The 16,884-nt window shown below is 60.1% G+C and overlaps 1 protein-coding gene across 1 annotated transcript; it reads left to right on the top strand.

The window, feature by feature from the left end:
* Positions 1 to 5: 5 nt before the first annotated feature.
* Positions 6 to 13,229, top strand: CYHR1 (cysteine and histidine rich 1; the record flags this gene model as incomplete). Its single annotated transcript, XM_023188324.2, has 4 exons — positions 6 to 281; positions 9,361 to 9,599; positions 10,251 to 10,462; positions 12,045 to 13,229. Coding segments are annotated over 4 exons (1,119 nt in total), but the record flags the coding sequence as incomplete, so codon positions are not given.
* Between the last annotated feature and the right edge of the window lie 3,655 nt (positions 13,230 to 16,884).

The following is a 16,884-nucleotide window of genomic DNA, read 5'->3' as shown; positions in this document are numbered from 1 at the left end:
GGCCCGGGGCGGCCGCCGGGCAGGCGGCTGCGGCGGCGCTGGGCGAGGCGGCGGGGCCTGGGCTCCCGGACGAGGCGGGCTTGGCGGGCGCCCGGCAGCTACAGCTGCAGGAGGCGGCCGGCGACCCCGACGCGCCGCCCAAGAAGCGGCTGCGGGCAGCCGAGGCGGCCGAGGCGGCGGCGGCGGCGGCGGCGGCCGGCAGCGGGAAACTGGAGGAGCGGCTCTACTCGGTGCTGTGCTGCACCGTGTGCCTGGACCTGCCCAAGGCCTCCGTGTACCAGGTAGGGCCGCCGGCCGACCCCGACCCGGCCCAGCCCGGGGCTGCAGCCCCCGCTGCTGGGCCCCAGGATCCGCGTCTCCTCGGAGGCCAGGCCCGCGGGGCCGGGCGGCCGGGAACTCTCTCCGGCCCTTACAGCCACTTCCTCGCCCAGCGGAGCTCCAGCGCCTGCTCTGAAGCTCCTCGTTGTCTTCCTCTCGGGGCTTTATTTTCAGCTCGGGACTCCCCTTTTCTGTTTTCTGATCCACGTTAATTCCCAATCGCAGTCGCTTGTCTTCCGATTACCTCTCCCTTTTCTTTTCTCGATTTTCCCACGGTCCTCTCAACACTCTTCCAACCCACACCTTCAAACTGACCCTTACCCCACACTGCTCCCCCCAACCCACCCGGTCCCAAGCTCCCTGGGCTCAGAGTCTTGTGCTCGAGAGCTGCTTCCCCATTCTTCTGGCAGCCACACCCCCGAGCTTGTCCCTCCACTCCTGAACATGCTATGGACGTCTCCTTTTCTTTCTACCTGGGTGGAAAAATCCTTTCACTTTGTCCATTTCCACTTCATCTTGAAGAACAGTAGGGAGAGGGGATTGCTGCTTGTCGGGATGAACCATTTGCAACAAGCCCCACAGTCTAGGTACCTTCTCCAGTCCCAGGCAAACCCTGGATCCACCTGGACCTGCCATGCCCCACGCTAGCCTCCTGCCCGCCTCACCCAGGCCAGGCCAGGCTTCCTAGGCAGCCAGTGCTCCAGGAGGCCGGCCCACCCCTCCTCCCCCATCTTCACATCCACATGGCAGTTGGACTCAGCCCTTAAGCAATCTAGGGCTGTTAGAGAGGGTCCCTGGTCCAGGTGGGTTTGACATGACCCTTCCCCGGTAGCACCAGGGACAAACTCTGGTTGACACCCAGAGGCAGAGTACAGTGTCTCCACCTTCCCTGTGTCTTTCCCTCCTTTCAGCTCTCCAGTCCTTGTGAGAAATGAAGCAGGTTCCCTGTCAGCTTTCTTTACACTTAGAGGAGCTGGAAGTAGCTAATGGGGCCTTGTTTCCCTGCTTGTGTTTAAACTAGGGGCCTGGATGAGGAGCTGCTTTTGTAACAGGTGGTGTAGGGCTAGTCTGGGTTGCCATTTCCCCAAACTCTGGATCTCCAAGTCCTCCTTGCTCTGGCATGACCTTGTTGGGAAGATCCCAGTGTACCTGGATGGGGAGAGATCGCTGGCTTTCACCCACCCTCCTGGGTGTCAGCCACCAGGACCAGCTAGGGGAGCACTTTTCAGAGCCACTGGCTCCCAGAGTTAGCAGTTACTTCTTGGCTTTGGCAGTACCTTGGCTTCCAAGACGTGCCCACTCTCCAGCTCCCTTTTCTTGGCTCACAACCTTCGATCGTCCCAGGTGGGAGAACTCTCCTTTTTTTGAGACGGAGTCTCACTCTGTCACCCAGGCTGGAGTGAAGTGGCACAATCTCGGCTCACTGTAACCTCCATCTCCTGGGTTAAAGCAGTTCTCCCTACCTCCGCCTCCCGAGTAGCTGGGATCACAGGCACCTGCCACCATGCCCGGCTATTTTTGTATTTTTTAGTAGAGACAGGGTTTCGCCATGTTGGCCAGACTGGTCTCGAACTCCTGACCTTGGGTGATCCGCCCGCCTCAGCCTCCCAAAGTGCTGGGATTACAGGCGTGAACCACTGTACGCGGCCAGAACTCTTTTTTTTTCTTGGATCTCGAGGGAGACTCCAACAAGCTAAGCCAATGGTGAGAGGTCACAGGGGAACAGGGAAGTCTCCTTGTCTCCCCACTGGTGGGTGGGCTGGAGCTGCAGCTGGACCTGGTGATGATGGGCCACATGGTACTGGTCCCTGGTGCACTCTGTCCCCCAGCTAGGCTGGCCCAACACAGAGTGATGGCTCTGCTGCTGACCGGAGCTCCTGGTGACCAGGCCTCTTAGCCTGGCTGGTTCAAACCGGCCTGCACTGTGCGGAGCGGAGTTCTGCCCTGGGTGGCCAGAGGCAGGGAGCTGAGCAGGTGGAATGGAGACCGAAGGCACTGGGGCTGCCCTGGCTGGTGGCCCTCCCTGGCCTGAGGGCTCTGCTTAGTGACTTCCCTGGGAACAGAGCAGCTGAGCGAGGAGTGCTGTGGGCACTGGCCTCCCCAAATGCTGCTGAGAACACCTCCAGGGGGTGGCCCTCTGCTGTGAGTGGTACCCCCGGAAGGTCAACACAGACCTGGAGACATGGACTCTTGCCTGCTCTGCTCCCTGGAGAATCTGGGCACAGATGGTGTGGGTCTCTACATGCTGCCTTCTGCGTGTCCCTGGTTGGGCCCATGCTGGCCATCACCCCAGCTTGGGCTCAGTCTACCATATTCTACTAGCCTTCCTTGGTGACCGCGTTGATTGGCTGTCTCGAGCCAGCCAGTGTCAGGAATGCAGCAGGTTCCACCCTCTGTTCCTGCTAGAACGCTTTTCCTGACCCCAGCAGAACACATGGCTCAGGGTGGGCACCAGCCAAGCTGGGGGCTGACTCAGACAGTCCCCGACTCTGGTGAGACGAAGAGGGGAGCATCCATGCTGAACCCTGTGTGTAGTGCCTGGCACTGGGGCTGTGGGGGACAATCCCATGGACCTCTGGAGTTGGCTGGGTCCTCAGTAACTCGAGAGCTTGTCATCCAGATACCAGATGCCAGCAGTGCTGGCAGGGAAGCCTCGGGTGGTGCCCCAGGTCTGAGCCCTTGGGCCTGCAGGGCCAACTGACCCACAGGCCTGTGCCTGCACAGTGATGCCTCGCAGGCTGGGAAACCTGCTTGGGTATCAGACTGAGGCCCTCATGCAAACGGTTTCTGCCACCGCCGAGTCCTGCGTCACGTCAGGTTGGGGCTGCAGCCGGTATAGCAAGACCCAGCTTTGATGTTCTCTGTGTGGGTGTTGGATGTGTCCTGGGTGACTGGCCTGACAAGGTGTACAGCCACCTTCTGGAGTCTCAGGTGGGTGGCAAGAGGGCTGGCAGAGCCAGCAGGGACACCCCGTGCAGGAGTTTCTGGCCTGTTCAGGCCGAGCAGGTGGTCGGGTTGCTCCTGCTGGCTCCCTGCTCTGTGGCCCGAGGGCAGTGTGGCCTGTTGGCACCTCTGCCCATGTGGCACCTCCTCTGGGAAGACACAGCCTCACTAGTGCCCGGGACGTTGTAGCCGCAACCTCATCCCTGACTTCTCTCCCTCTGATTTGGCCCTTCAGATGAGTCCCAGTGTGGTCCTGCATAAGACAGACCTGGCCCTGACCCTTCCTGCTGGTGTCAGCTGAGACCCTGGGCCTTGGTGCTGGCACCTGGAGGAAGGGACTGCACATTGTTCCCACCCCTCATGGGGCATTCTTAAGGCGAAAACAAGCTCTCTCGGGTGTAAGGACCGGGCCGCGGCCTCTCAGATGTGTTCCAGCCGCTCCCTCTCACTCAGCCTTGCACAGTGCCCCGCCACTCCCGTGCCCTCCTGCCTGAGGTGTCCTCTCCCTGCCCCTGCCCACCTCTTCGGCCCGACAGAGGCAGCGCTCCCACTTTGAGATTTTGTTCTCTCCTTGCTACAAGGATCCCCTCCTGCCCCATCTGACCAGGGTGTGTCCACTCTGTCCTGTGGGTGGGTTGGTGTGTGCACCTGCCCTCCCGCCTGTAGCGCCCAGGTCTCTGCCACATCTTGACGGTCCCATTGATAACCGCCCAGGAAGCAGAGATGACTCCTCTCTGCCTGAGCCCCACACCCCCAGCCAGCCCAACAGTGCGCAGTCCTATGGGGATGGAGTCACCATCCACATGTCCAAGGAGCTTCGGGCCCCTGTCCCTGTCTCCTGGGCAGCAGTACAGGACTGCAGCTGACTTGCTCTTTGCGGTGATGAAAGTGGCAGAAAAGAAAGATCCTTGTAAACATGTCTGCTTAGGTATTTAAAACTCACAGGAGCAAGGAAGAGGTTCTGGAATCTGGCTAATTGAGAATTTTTATTTTCTGTGGTTGTTATCATTTGAGTTACTTTTAGATCTAAGCAGCCTTGTTTTAAATGTGAGCCTGACTCGGTATTGACTGGCCCCCATTTGAGGTCTGACAGCAGTAGCAGGTGAGGGACTTCAAATCCAGCCTGGGCAGAGGGTTCGAGTCCTAGCTTCACACTTAACCAGCTGTGTGGCTTTGGACAATGTGCCGGTCCCTCTCAGACCCATGTTTGATCCAGGAGGTCAGGGGCCGAGCATGCGGGGTGTGTCCTGAAGCCCCACTGGCCCTGGTGGGGCCTGCATGCGGATGGCAGAGGAAGGGGGACCTCCATCTGGCTGAGCAGCGCTTTTGTGGTTTGTGCCACAGGGAAGCCCTTTGGCTGCATTTTGGCTCTGACGACCTCTGTCAAGGGCCGGTGGGTCCCTGAGCCCTAGGTGAGTGAGGGCACTGCTCCCATGGGCCTGGGCACTGTGCCATCCTCCAGTGGGAAGGGTCCCCAGAGACTGAGAGAACCATGCAGTCCAGGCTCGAAAAGGTTCCTACGAGGCCAGCTGACCGTAGGGACCTTGGGACCACCAGAAAGTCGTGGGGGCCCTCGGCTGGGGGACAAGGTCAGGGCTCCTTCTTGAGCCTGTTTAGCCTGTCCAGCTCCCCTTTAACCCCAGGGAAGAAGTAGCTCAAGTGGAGACCCTGGGTCTGCATGAGCTGCCTGTAGCCGGCAGCGGGGAGGGCTGGGTGCTGTCCTGAGGATGCAGGAGCAAATGGCCATTTCTGGACCACCTGTGTGTATCAGCATCTGCAGAGGGGCCTGGGGTCTGGCTCCTGGGGTTGGCAGCCCCAGCGGCTCTGCCATGGCTGCCCGAGGTGGTGATACTTCCTCTGTGCCTGCTGGGTGTGGGGCAGTGCCACCCTATCCCATCCCACCTCATCAGCACAGAATGAAGCTGGTCCTATACTCATCACCTGTGCATGTGAGGAAACTGAGGCCCCAAGAGGAGAGCCCAGGGTCATACTACTGGTGACCTGTGGGCTGGGGTCTGAGCCCAGCACTGTGGCTTCAAGCCCACATCTGCCCTAGGAGGGGCCAGGAGGCCGTGTGATGTTATTATCCTGTGATGACAGTCCACTGTGATGTCATTCCCTCGTGGTAGCATTGCCTATAATGTCACCAGTGACATCATTTCCCCCATGTGACCTCATTCCCGTGATGTCACCATATGTTACTGTCCCCTGTGATGTCACCCCTGTGATGTCATCCCCCATGTCAGTCACCCATCATGTCAGTTCCCCACAGTGTCAGCCCCATGATGTCAGTGTGATGTCAGTCTGCCATGATGTCATCCCCCTTTGATATCATCTGTGTGATATCATTCTGTGATGTCACCCCCATGATGCCATTCCCCTGTGATGTCATTCCCCTGTGATGTCAGTCTCCCACGATGTCACCCCATGATGTCATCCCCATGTGACGTCACCCCAGTGATGTCTTCCCCCATGATGTCACCCCATGACGTCACCCCCATGATGTCATCCTTGGTTGTGGGGGAGTGTGGGATCCCCTCCTCTCCCCTCCCGTGGGGTCTTCTTGGCTGGTGGTGAGAGGTGGCCTGGCCTGGGTGCTGCAGCAGCTGCTGTTGAAGGTGCCTGGGCTCTTGGGGGCCTTGGCCCATGCCGTCCCCTGGACCGTGCGGAGCGGAGCCCTCCAGGGCCCAGCTTCTGTCGGGTGGTGGGCGCGAGTCAGAATCAAGTGCATCTGACCAGATGCTGCCAGGGCCAAGGATGCAGCTGCCCGTGGCCTGGCCTTGGTGTGGAGCCAGAGGCTTGCACAGGGACTGAGGGGACCCAGATGGTGGGGAAGGCTCTGGAGCTTGTGACGAGTGCCTGTCCTGCTGTGGACAGACCTCCTGGGCTGAGTGTTGGTCAGGCCTGGGCCGTGCAGCTGGAGGGTCCCTTGACCAGTGAGGAGGGTCTGGGGTGGGGGTGGCTGTGTCCCTGGGCTGCTGGGCCAGTGCGGTCCAGGGCACCGTAGGGACTCCCTGTGTTCGGACTTGAGTGGCAGGCACCATTGCGGCTGAAGGGGCAGTGGCCCTGTGTCTCCTGAGCTTGCAGTTCCTCTCGGAGGCCCAGAGGGAGCCAGAGGAGGGCAGGGCCACTGCTGCCTCCCCATGGTATGGAATTGACTGACCCATGCTGGGGTCTGGAGGCCCCAAAGGAATGAGGCCTGTGGCCAGGGACTGGCCCAGGAGCTGGGGTAGCTTTCAGGGGAGAGGCTGGCAGTGCTGGGAGGTAAGTGGTGATGTGCTCGGTAGCTTCAGTGCTCCCTTGGGAGGGTCCGGGACTCCACCTCGATTCTTCCTGGGCTATCCAGAGCCAGGAAGAGAGGCCAGATGGCCTTAGTGGGTGGGATCAGGTGCTCCAGCCCTGCCTGGAACTCCCTTGGGGGCTGGGCCACAGCCAAGAGGAGTACCGTTGTGCCCGTGCTCAGGCCACACTGCACGTGCAGAGCTGGGCCCAGAACCTCGTCCAGGGGACCCGGGCAGTCTCATCAGGAGGTGTCTAGAGTTGACCACATGGAGTGGCACACCTCCAGGGTTGGGGGGCTGTGAGAAGGCAGTGGTGTGGGCCCTTGGTCTGTGCCTCCCATGGGACAGCTGCTTCAACAGCATCTGTGCCCACTCCTGCCCAGAGTCCATCCACCGCTGACCCCTGGACTTAGCTGGTGGATTTTCACACCTTCTCCTGGGGCAGGCCTCAGCTTGTCCCCACCCCAATCAGAGCCAGACTCAGGCAGCTGTGTATGTTTTAATTTTTTATTTATTTGTTTATGAGACAGAGTCTCACTTTGTCTCCCAGGCTGGAGTGCAGTGGCGCCATCTCGGCTCACTGCAGCCTCCGCCTCCCGGGTTCACGCCTTTCTCCTGCCTCAGCCTCCCGAGAAGCTGAGATTATAGGCATGCACCACCATGCCTGGTTAATTTTTGTATTTTTAGTAGAGTCGGGGTTTCACCATGTTGGCCAGGCTGGTCTTGAACTCCTGACCTCAGGTGACCTGCCTGCCTCGGCCTTCCAAAGAGCTGGGATTACAGGTATGAGCCACTGCCTGTCATTTTAATTTTTTTTTTTTCTTTTTGAGACGGAGTCTCGCTCTCGCCCAGGCTGGAGTGCTGTGGCCGGATCTCAGCTCACTGCAAGCTCCGCCTCCCGGGTTCACGCCATTCTCCTGCCTCAGCCTCCCGAGTAGCTGGGACTACAGGCGCCGCCACCTCGCCTGGCTAGTTTTTTGTAGTTTTTAGTAGAGACGGGGTTTCACCATGTTAGCCAGGATGGTCTCGATCTCCTGACCTCGTGATCCGCCCGTCTCGGCCTCCCAAAGTGCTGGGATTACAGGCTTGAGCCACCGCGCCCGGCTGTCATTTTAATTTTTAACCAAACTGAGAACTTGAGGAATGAATGGAGGTAATGGGTGGTGGTCATGTGGAGGTGGATTCCATGAAAAAAGGGCTTTGTCCCCACTGTCGGTTCTCCACATGTAGGTCCTTTGACTCAGCAGACCTTAGGCCTGGTTCACAGGTGCTGAGCAAACAGCCCCAGCATCTGGCTGCTCCTTAGCTTGGGGTGCACAGGCCGCTGAAGCAATAGGATGGCAGCTCAGGCTTACCAGGGCCCCACATGTGCAGGGGTGGCCTCCCAGCACCACCAGGCAGGGCCCTGTGAGTGTCCCCTCCCTGACATATACCTTGTAGAGAGGCTGGGCCTGGGCAGGCCCCTCTGCTGCACTACATCCCATTCTCAAGAGGGTCCCAGGTCCCAAAGGAAGCCTATGGCCCAGTGGCTTTCTGGAGGTTTGCATGGCTGGCAAGCCTGGGCCGGGTGCTGGAGAGGCATCAGGACAGGAGCAACTCTGCTGACTGCTCCCCTCAGTGAGCTGTGAGTCTAGGTGGGAGGCACATCACATCCCCGTCACTCCTCTCTGGCCCTGGAATGCCTCAGCCTGCACACCCCAATCCAGCCAGGGCTGTGGGAGCTGTGTCTGCTCAGCTACAGAAGGCTTGGTTTGCTCTTGGACCTCTTGGTTCTGGTCTGGGCTTCTCGCCTCCGATGCTGGGAGCCCCCACGGGCTGGGACCACAGCTTGCTGAGTGTCTCTCAGTGGCACCAAGTGGATGCTCGAGGCTTATGCTGAGGGAGTGAGAGCCAGGATGGGCCACTGGCTGTGCTGGGAGCCCCCACGGGCTAGGACCGCAGCTTGCTGAATGTCTCTCGGTGGCACCAAGTGGACGCTCGAGGTTTATGTTGAGGGAGTGAGAGCCAGGATGGGCCACTGGCCATGCTGGGAGCCCACACAGGCAGGGAGCCCAGCGGGAGGTGCCCTGCTCCTGCCAGCCCTGGTTACCCCAGCAGGCTGGGCACCCACTCAGAGCCCCCCTCCCACTCGCAGTCCCCAGGCACTCCCTGTGTGCTCACCTGCCCTTGTCCTGGGCCAGCTTGGCTCCTGCCTTCCAGCTCTGAGGAGGCCTCTGCAGGTAGCCGACCTCCCTGGATGGGGGGACAGCTGCCTCCTCTCACCTGGGCTCCCTGGGGAGGGCTGGAATAGAAGGGCCAGGTTAGGCTGGTCCTCTCAGGACCTCTCTGAGGCGGGTCCTCTCAACCCAGGATGAATGGCCTTTGTGAAGACCCAGAGAACATCCCTGCCCCAGTGGGGGAGCCGTGTCCGCTCCCACCTGACAGTGTTGGCCAAGAGCCCAGTGTTTCTGGAGGGCTCCCAAACTCTGGATCTGTAGGGGAGTCAGGGCAGTCGCTGGTCCCTAAGAGAAAAGCCTGGCTCTAAGCCTCAGGTGGCTGCACCCGTCACTGCCAGGGCCAGCTGTCGCCTCTGTGAGCTGATGAGGCCTTGTTCTTAGGACCTCTAATCTCTGCAGGAACCCAAGCTGGCTCTGCCTGTCTCTCCTGAGCAGCTCTCAGTGTTCACCACACTCCAGCACAACTCGGGACAGGCACGTGCGCCCCTCTGCACTAGCTGGAGTCCCTCAGGACACCTGGCCGGAGCTGACAGGCATGGGCGGGTGTGTGCGAGCATGAGCCCGCAGGTCTGTGAGCTTCGTCTCCCTTTCCTTCTTCGCAGTGTACTAATGGTCACTTGATGTGCGCTGGCTGTTTTATCCACCTACTAGCAGATGCCCGGCTGAAGGAGGAGCAGGCCACGTGCCCCAATTGTCGTTGTGAGATCAGTAAGAGCCTCTGCTGCCGGAACCTGGCCGTGGAGAAAGCCGTGAGCGAGCTGCCTTCAGAGTGTGGCTTCTGCCTGCGCCAGTTTCCCCGCTCCCTCCTGGAGAGGCACCAGAAAGAGGAATGCCAGGACAGGTAACTGAGGGTCAGGGGCTCAGCCTCACAGGCAGGGCCCAGGACTACTGGAAGCCCACCCTGGTGCAGCAGGGCCCTGTGCAGGGTGGTCTGGCCGTCCCTGCTGCCTGGGCCTCGGGGGCCACCCATGTAGCCCAGCGATGGCCCTGGGGGAGGGTGCCTGCACAGGATGGGGACAGGCGGGTTCTGCGTCCAGTTGTTGCCCAGATACGAACCTAGCCTTCCAGCGCTCTTTGTGACTGTGGGGGAGCCCCTTGAAGGGCCCACGACAGCGTGTCCAACACAGGACCTCAGGGAGCTTGGTGTGAGGCTACACTGCCCATGGCTACCCATCCAGTGGAGGCAGCCACCAAGTCTCCTGCAGTGAGGCTGTGCAGGACCGCCGCTGCCAAGCAGAAGAGAGAACCACGCCTCGGTGCGGGGCATGCGGGCTCAAGCTTGCACTGTTCCTTCCCCTCTCTCTCCCTGTTACTGCCTATCTCCTTCCTCTCCACACACTGCCACTCTGACTTCCTCCTGGGGGCTGGGCTCACAGTTACGTGTGTCCTGCAGGAAGGGGTTCTTAGCTGGACGGAAGCCATGTGGGAGGACGGCTTGTTGCAGCCGCCTGTTCGGGGCTCAGGCTGTGAGTAATGTGCCTGCCTCCCCCAGGGTAACCCAGTGCAAGTACAAACGCATCGGCTGCCCATGGCACGGCCCCTTCCATGAGTTGACAGTGCACGAAGCTGCATGTGCCCACCCAACCAAGACGGGCAGTGAGCTGATGGAGATCCTGGATGGGATGGATCAGAGCCACCGCAAGGAGATGCAGCTGTACAACAGCATCTTCAGCCTGCTCAGCTTCGAGAAGATCGGCTACACAGGTGAGGCGCCCCGCCGCCTGCTGCATGCCACACAGTTGTGGGCGTGGGGGGCTGGCAGCCAGGAGCCTAGGGGCAGCAGGCTCTGGGCACTGGGCACTGACGGCACCAGACGGCTGGGCTCTGGACAAGCTCCCGGTGGACAGGAGGACACCTCAGGCAAGAAGACAGGCCGGAGACTGAGCAGAAGGAGAGGCCGAGGCAGACCCCAGGTGCACACCTGTGTGGCTCTCACGGCAGCCCCGCCCACCTGTCCTCCCCACCCTGGCTTCACCACCCCCGCAAGGTGGCATCTCACTGTGGGAATCCAGAGCCTCAGAACAGTCAGGGTCTAACCAGAAAGCGAGCAGGTCTCAGGGGGCCTGGGAGCTAGGGGCCTGCCCCTTGGACCCTGAAGCGAGAAGAGCACCCTGCCAAGTGAGGTCCTGCCTACAGGCAGTCACTGCCCCGGCCGTGGGCCTCTCAAGGCTGGCACGAAGCCGTGCAGGGACAGGGCTCCAGAACAAGCTGAGGGTGCCCGACTCAAACTGTAGAACCGGGAGTGGACACCCACAGACGCACAGGCTGGATGCGTGCGCAGGCATACTGGATCTCTGGGCCACTGCCACCGCCTTTGAACATGTCGGGGAGCAGGAGCCAGGCCAGAGTCTGGCCCAGAGGACAGCAAGAAGCACCTGTTGATACTGGGGCCACTGGAGGAAGCTCCGTCCCTCTACTCTCAGCCCACACCAGGCGGCCAGCTCAGAGCACCAGGCGTGGCGCAAGCAGGGCGGTCATGGGCAGCCAGTCTCGCCCTGCTGCCTGGACTGTGCCCAGCGGGATGTGGGCCCAAGCAGGCCAGAGAGGCTGAGGGCCTGGGGTCTCTGCGGCAGCCACAGCCTGTGGTGAGTAGCAGCCTTAGCTGTCCTGGAGATACCAGGGCCTCGTGGAGTCTAGGCAGGCTGGGGCACTGTGGCTGCGGCCGTGGCCAGGTGGGAAGCCCCATTCATGCAGGAAAGACTGGCCACCTGGGAACCCACGCCTCCGCGGAGGGACTTGCCGGCCACAGGCTGTGGGCTGCCCAAGAGGACTATGCAGGCAGGGCTGCCTGCTGACTGGCAGCTCTGGATCAGGCCTGGCGCCCTTGGACCTGGTGCTCCCCTCGGGCAGGGCTGGGTGCCGCAGCCGCCTGCTGGCTTTTCTGGCAGCTCCTCTGTATCAGAACCAATAAAGTGCACTTGTTCTCGGAACCGCATCCTGTCTGTGTGTCTGCTTACCCCGCCCTGGGGGACACCCGGGACTCGGGGCGATGAGGGAGGCCAGCGTGGGTCGGGCACGCCTGGGGTGTGGCCTGACACGTGCAGCCTCTGGACTCTCTCTAGCTAATCCATGTTGATTCTGTTTGTAGTTGTTCCCCTTAAAGCTTGTGTGCGCCTCCATTTGCCATAGTTGCGTTTGGCTTGCTTGTGACAAGCAGAGCTCGGTGCCCGGGTAAGTTGCCTTCCTCCCCGGCTGAGCCTGCCCTCGGCCTGGTCAGGGAAGGCGTTGCTGCCCAGCCCTGCCCACACTAACAGCCGGCTCTTTCCGGCCCTGTCTGTCTCCACAGAGGTCCAGTTCCGGCCGTACCGCACAGATGACTTCATCACGCGCCTGTACTACGAGACACCCAGGTTCACAGTGCTGAACCAGACGTGGGTCCTGAAGGCTCGCGTCAATGACTCGGAGCGCAACCCCAACCTGTCATGCAAGCGTACGCTCTCCTTCCAGCTCCTCCTCAAGAGCAAGGTCACGGCACCACTGGAGTGCTCCTTCCTGCTGCTCAAGGGCCCCTACGACGACGTGAGGATCAGCCCTGTCATCTACCACTTCGTCTTCACCAACGAGAGCAACGAGACGGACTACGTGCCACTGCCCATCATTGACTCCGTGGAGTGCAACAAGCTGCTGGCCGCCAAGAACATCAACCTGCGGCTCTTCCTGTTCCAGATACAGAAGTAGGGCAGGGCCTCAGGACGCCCAAGGAGCTGACGGGCAGCATCCCAGCACCGCTGCCCTGTCCACCTGGCTGGCAGCTGCTTCACGGGACTATCGGATCATTTTAGCAAAGGAGGAGAACAAACGAAGCCAACACAGGGCAAGTCTGCATGTGTGCGTGACAGGACCCCCGCCTCCGGCTCACCCCCCGACCCTGCCTCCCCTCCTTCCGAGGGCCGCCAGAGGCTGGGCTGACCCGAAGAGGAGATGGTGCACCAGGCGCCCCGAGGCTCAGAGACGGTGGCAGCAAGGAGGCCGAGAGGCACAGCGACCCTGCCCCAGCCCTTCGGTGCAGTCAGGCGGCAGTGCTGCTCCGTCCCTGCGGGTTCCGGCCGGGCGCGGGGGCCTTGCTGACGTCAGACGGGATATCCGAATATCTGATAGCAATTAAAAGGCAGCCTTGTTTCGTACTTTCTGTTTTGTTCGAGGGGAAGGCATGGCTGTGAATGGACAGCTTGGGAGCTTTGGTTTGGCCTGGGGGTCAGAGCCTGCCCCGTCCCCATCTCTGTGCCCGCACATGTCCCCCGAGGAAGACTCAGAGACACTGCCTCCCCCCACACTCTGTCATGGGGTGCTGAGACTGAGGCTTGGGCAGGGAGATCCAGGTAGGGTCGGGGCTGCCCTGGCCAACTGGCCACTCCCAGGGAGACGGGACTCAGCCACAGGACTCAGCAGACATTTTCGGAAAGCAGGGTGAAATTGTCTCTTCCCAGGAAAAAGATTAAACTCCTTGCAGGCTCTTCGATAAGTTACACAATTTTAGTGAGAAAGAGTCTATTTACTGTAGATTCAGCCTTGAGGGCCCAGCGTTCCCAGGCTATGCGGAAAGCTTGGGTCAGTCAGTACTTGGGTGCCTGGCTGGGTGAGAGTCTGAGGGGTGTCCCCCATGCTGCTCTCGGGGTCCTGATGCTGGCCCTGATTCAGGGCTCACTTCAGAGGTCAGAGGTTGGACAGCCCAGCTTCTCACCCTGAGGAGGTGGGCCCTTCCCATCCTCACCCTGGCTGCCCCCTGATACGCCCTGTGGTGGCTGAGCAGGGCTAGCTTAACAGGGTAGAAAGGAACCCCGTCTGGAGGAGTGAGCCCTGGTCCTTTCTTCCCCTGGGACTCTCAGGGCTACTGGGAAGGGTACAGCTTGCTTCCCCCACGTTTGCTTAGGAGATGTGGCTCTTCCCTGACAGCTTTTTGTTGCTTCAGTACCAACGAACTGGTTTCCTCTGCTCCAGTCAAGTGCATTCACATGCCTCACAGCAGCCCCAGCCACCCCACCTGGCTGCCGGGGCCTGGCCCACATTGTCCTGTGTTTTCCTCCTCATGGGTGGAGGGCTGAGAAATGGAGAGAAGGAGCTGGGGGGCAGAATGCAAGTGCCATCATCCGGGCGGCTGAGCATGGCACAGCCCAGCATGACCCTCCCAGTCAGCTCTTCCCTCCTGGGCTGCCTCACTGTCCCTCACAGGCTGCAAGTTTTTGGGCTTTTTCTGAGAATCCTGTGGGTTTCTACTCCCAGGCCAGGGCGTGTGGTCTGCTGGGAGTGCCTCGTTGCCGGAGCCTTATATCCTACAAAGCTGATGTGGCCTGGCCACCAAGGGCATGGGAAGGCCCCATGGTTGGTTTTCTGTTGTCCACAAAGAAAGCCCCCAGCACATCCTTGGGAGCAGCTGCCTCTGACTCAGGCACCCCCAGGGCTGCGATTTGGGGCTGCCCTCCGCCATGCTCCACCCACAGGCACAGAGGGATGGGCTATGGCTCCCTATCTCCGTGTCTTTGGAAGCCCGACGCCCTCTTGGGTAGTGTTTCTGGGTCCAAGGTGATGGTGTGGGGGGCATGGGTGGGGCAGGCTTGCCCTGTCACCTGTTTGGGTGCATGTGTGAGACTGACTCAATGGAGGGACAGGCCCCAGCGTGTCTCTGGGGTGGGGAAGGTGGGAGGCTTGTTCTTCATGGGTTCAGCCAGGCTGGGATGCCAGGGGCCTGGAGGCAGTACATCTCTGCAGGTTGGGGGGCCACATGGAGAAAGGAGACCTGGGGCTGCTTGAGGTCCTGCAGCCCCACATGCACAGTCCTGGGGCAACCAGTCCTGTGGGAGTTCAGGACGGGAGGGCCGGCCTGAGGGTAAGGGCAGTGTCCACACAAGGCCCTTCAAGATGTGGGTGCCTCAAGTCTGCAAACGCAGCCCAGTGTCCTCAGCAGGGCATCTGCCCCGTGAGCCTTACGACCTGGGGGAGCCAAGCACCTGGGAGGACCACAGTGTGTCCTCAGCCGCCGGGCACTGGCGCACAGGCTTCCCATGGCATTGTCAATGTGGGCCACACATGACGGGGCCACCACACACGGCTTGTGTTCAAGACCCTGAGACATCTTGGCATCCTGACCTGCTCCTTTGTCATCTCGGAGGATGGGGGAGTGGGGGTCCAGACTGCAGAAGTGGGGTGGCATAGCCTAATCCGGGCCCCACGTTTCTCCCTCCCTTGTCTCACCCCCACCCCCTGGTGAGCACCACATCCCTCAATTTGCCCGGAGTGAGACATTTACCAACATAATAAAAATAGGCCAGGCACGGTGGGTCACGCCTATAATCCCAGCATTTTGGGAGGCCAAGGCAGGCGGATGACCTGAGTCAGGAGTTTGAGACCAGCCTGACCAACATGGTGAAACCCCATCTCTACTAAAAATACAAAAATTAGCTGGGCGTGGTGAGGGGTGTCCGTAATCCCAGCTATTCAGGAGGCTGAAGCAAGGAGAATCACTTGAACCCAGGGGGCAGAGGTTGCAGTGAGCTGAGGTCCTGCCATTGCACTCCAGCCTGGGTGAAAGAGTGAGACTCCATCTCAAAAAACAAAAATTAGCTGGGCATGGTGGTGGGCATCTGTAATCCCAGCTACTCAAAAGGCTGAGGCAAGAGAATCACTTGAACCTGAGAGAAGGAGGTTGCAGTGAGCCCAGATCACGCCATTGTACCCCAGCCTAGGTGACAAGAGAAACTGGATTGTCTCTGAAGGGGAATTGGGCTTCCAGGAGCTGGGCTGTCCTGTGGACCCTGGGGCTGGAGGGGATACTTAATCGTTGTCCAGATAGCTCAGGGAGCCCCTCTGGTATCCAAGTCACCCTGTCTTCTGCTGTTCACCTGAGTCCTCTGCTTCTGAATCTCACTCTCCACTCCCTCCCTCGAGCCTCACTGTGCCCCTCGCACACCTCACCAGCTTGCCCGCCAAGTAGTTGCCTTGGCTCAGAGCCATGCTTTGGATGGGCAAGGGGTTGGCAGTGCAGGCCTCCACAACCTGTCCTCACACCCAGGCCTGCCTGGGTTTCCCGCCTCATGCACCTTGGCCTGCACAGGTGTGCAGGCTTGGCCTAGTCCCATCCCTGCAGCCTTGGAGGCACTGAGGCCCAAATCTGCCCAGTCCTGGGGCCATGCCAGGAGGCCCCGGTGGCAGCCTTTACTGGACCCAGGGACCTGTCAGTGCGTCATGCCACTCTTTCCCCAACAGACCTCTCTGGCTGTTTTGCCCAATGACTTGTAATTAAATGGAAATTAACCCATCTATCTTCCACTCCTTCTGAGGCTCCTCAGTTGAACTCTGTGCACCCAGCCCCTCTGGGGCCTCTGGAAAACCAGTCACCGCACCGGAGTGCAGTGCTGGGTGTGCTGTGTAGCCGGGAGTCAGGAGACCCAAGGCATGGCAGGCATTTAGTCCTCAAGGTCATGGGGGACAGCAAGGGTATTTTAGAGGCCTGGGTGCCCCATATCATAGAACTCTAGACATAATTTTGCAGTCGTTTTCTCTCTCTCTTCCTTTTTTTTTTTTGAGACGGAGTCTCGCTCTGCCGCCCAGGCTGGAGTGCAGTGGCACGATCTCGGCTCACTGCAAGCTCCGCCTCCCAGGTTCACACCAACTCCTGCCTCAGCCTCCCGAGTAGCTGGGACTACAGGCACCCACCACCACGGCCGACTAATTTTTTGTATTTTTAGTAGAGACGGGGTTTCACCGTGTTAGCCATGATGGTCTCGATCTTCTGACCTCGTGATCCGCCCGCCTTGGCCTCCCAAAGTGTTGGAATTACAGGCGTGAGCCACTGCGCCTAGCCCTCTCTTCCTTTCTTTCTTTTCCTCCTTCCCTCCGTTTCTTTTTTTTTAATAAAAATGGGGTATCGGGCCGGACGTGCTGGCTTAGGCCTGTAATACCAGCACTTTGGGAGGCCGAGGTAGGCGGATCACGAGGTCAGGAGTTTTAAACCAGCCTGGCCAGCATGGTGAAACCCCGTTTCTACTAAAAATGCAAAAATTAGCCGGGCATGCTGGCACGTGCCTGTAGTCCCAGCTACTTGGAAGGCTGAGGCAGGAGAATCCTTTGAACTCGGGAGGCGGAGGTTGTGGTGAGCCGATATCGCACCATTGCACGCCAGCTTGGGCGAC

This window comes from Piliocolobus tephrosceles, chromosome 7 (assembly GCF_002776525.5).
Source record: "Piliocolobus tephrosceles isolate RC106 chromosome 7, ASM277652v3, whole genome shotgun sequence".
NCBI lineage: Eukaryota > Metazoa > Chordata > Mammalia > Primates > Cercopithecidae > Piliocolobus > Piliocolobus tephrosceles.
This window is presented reverse-complemented; position numbering and strand designations above follow the sequence as displayed.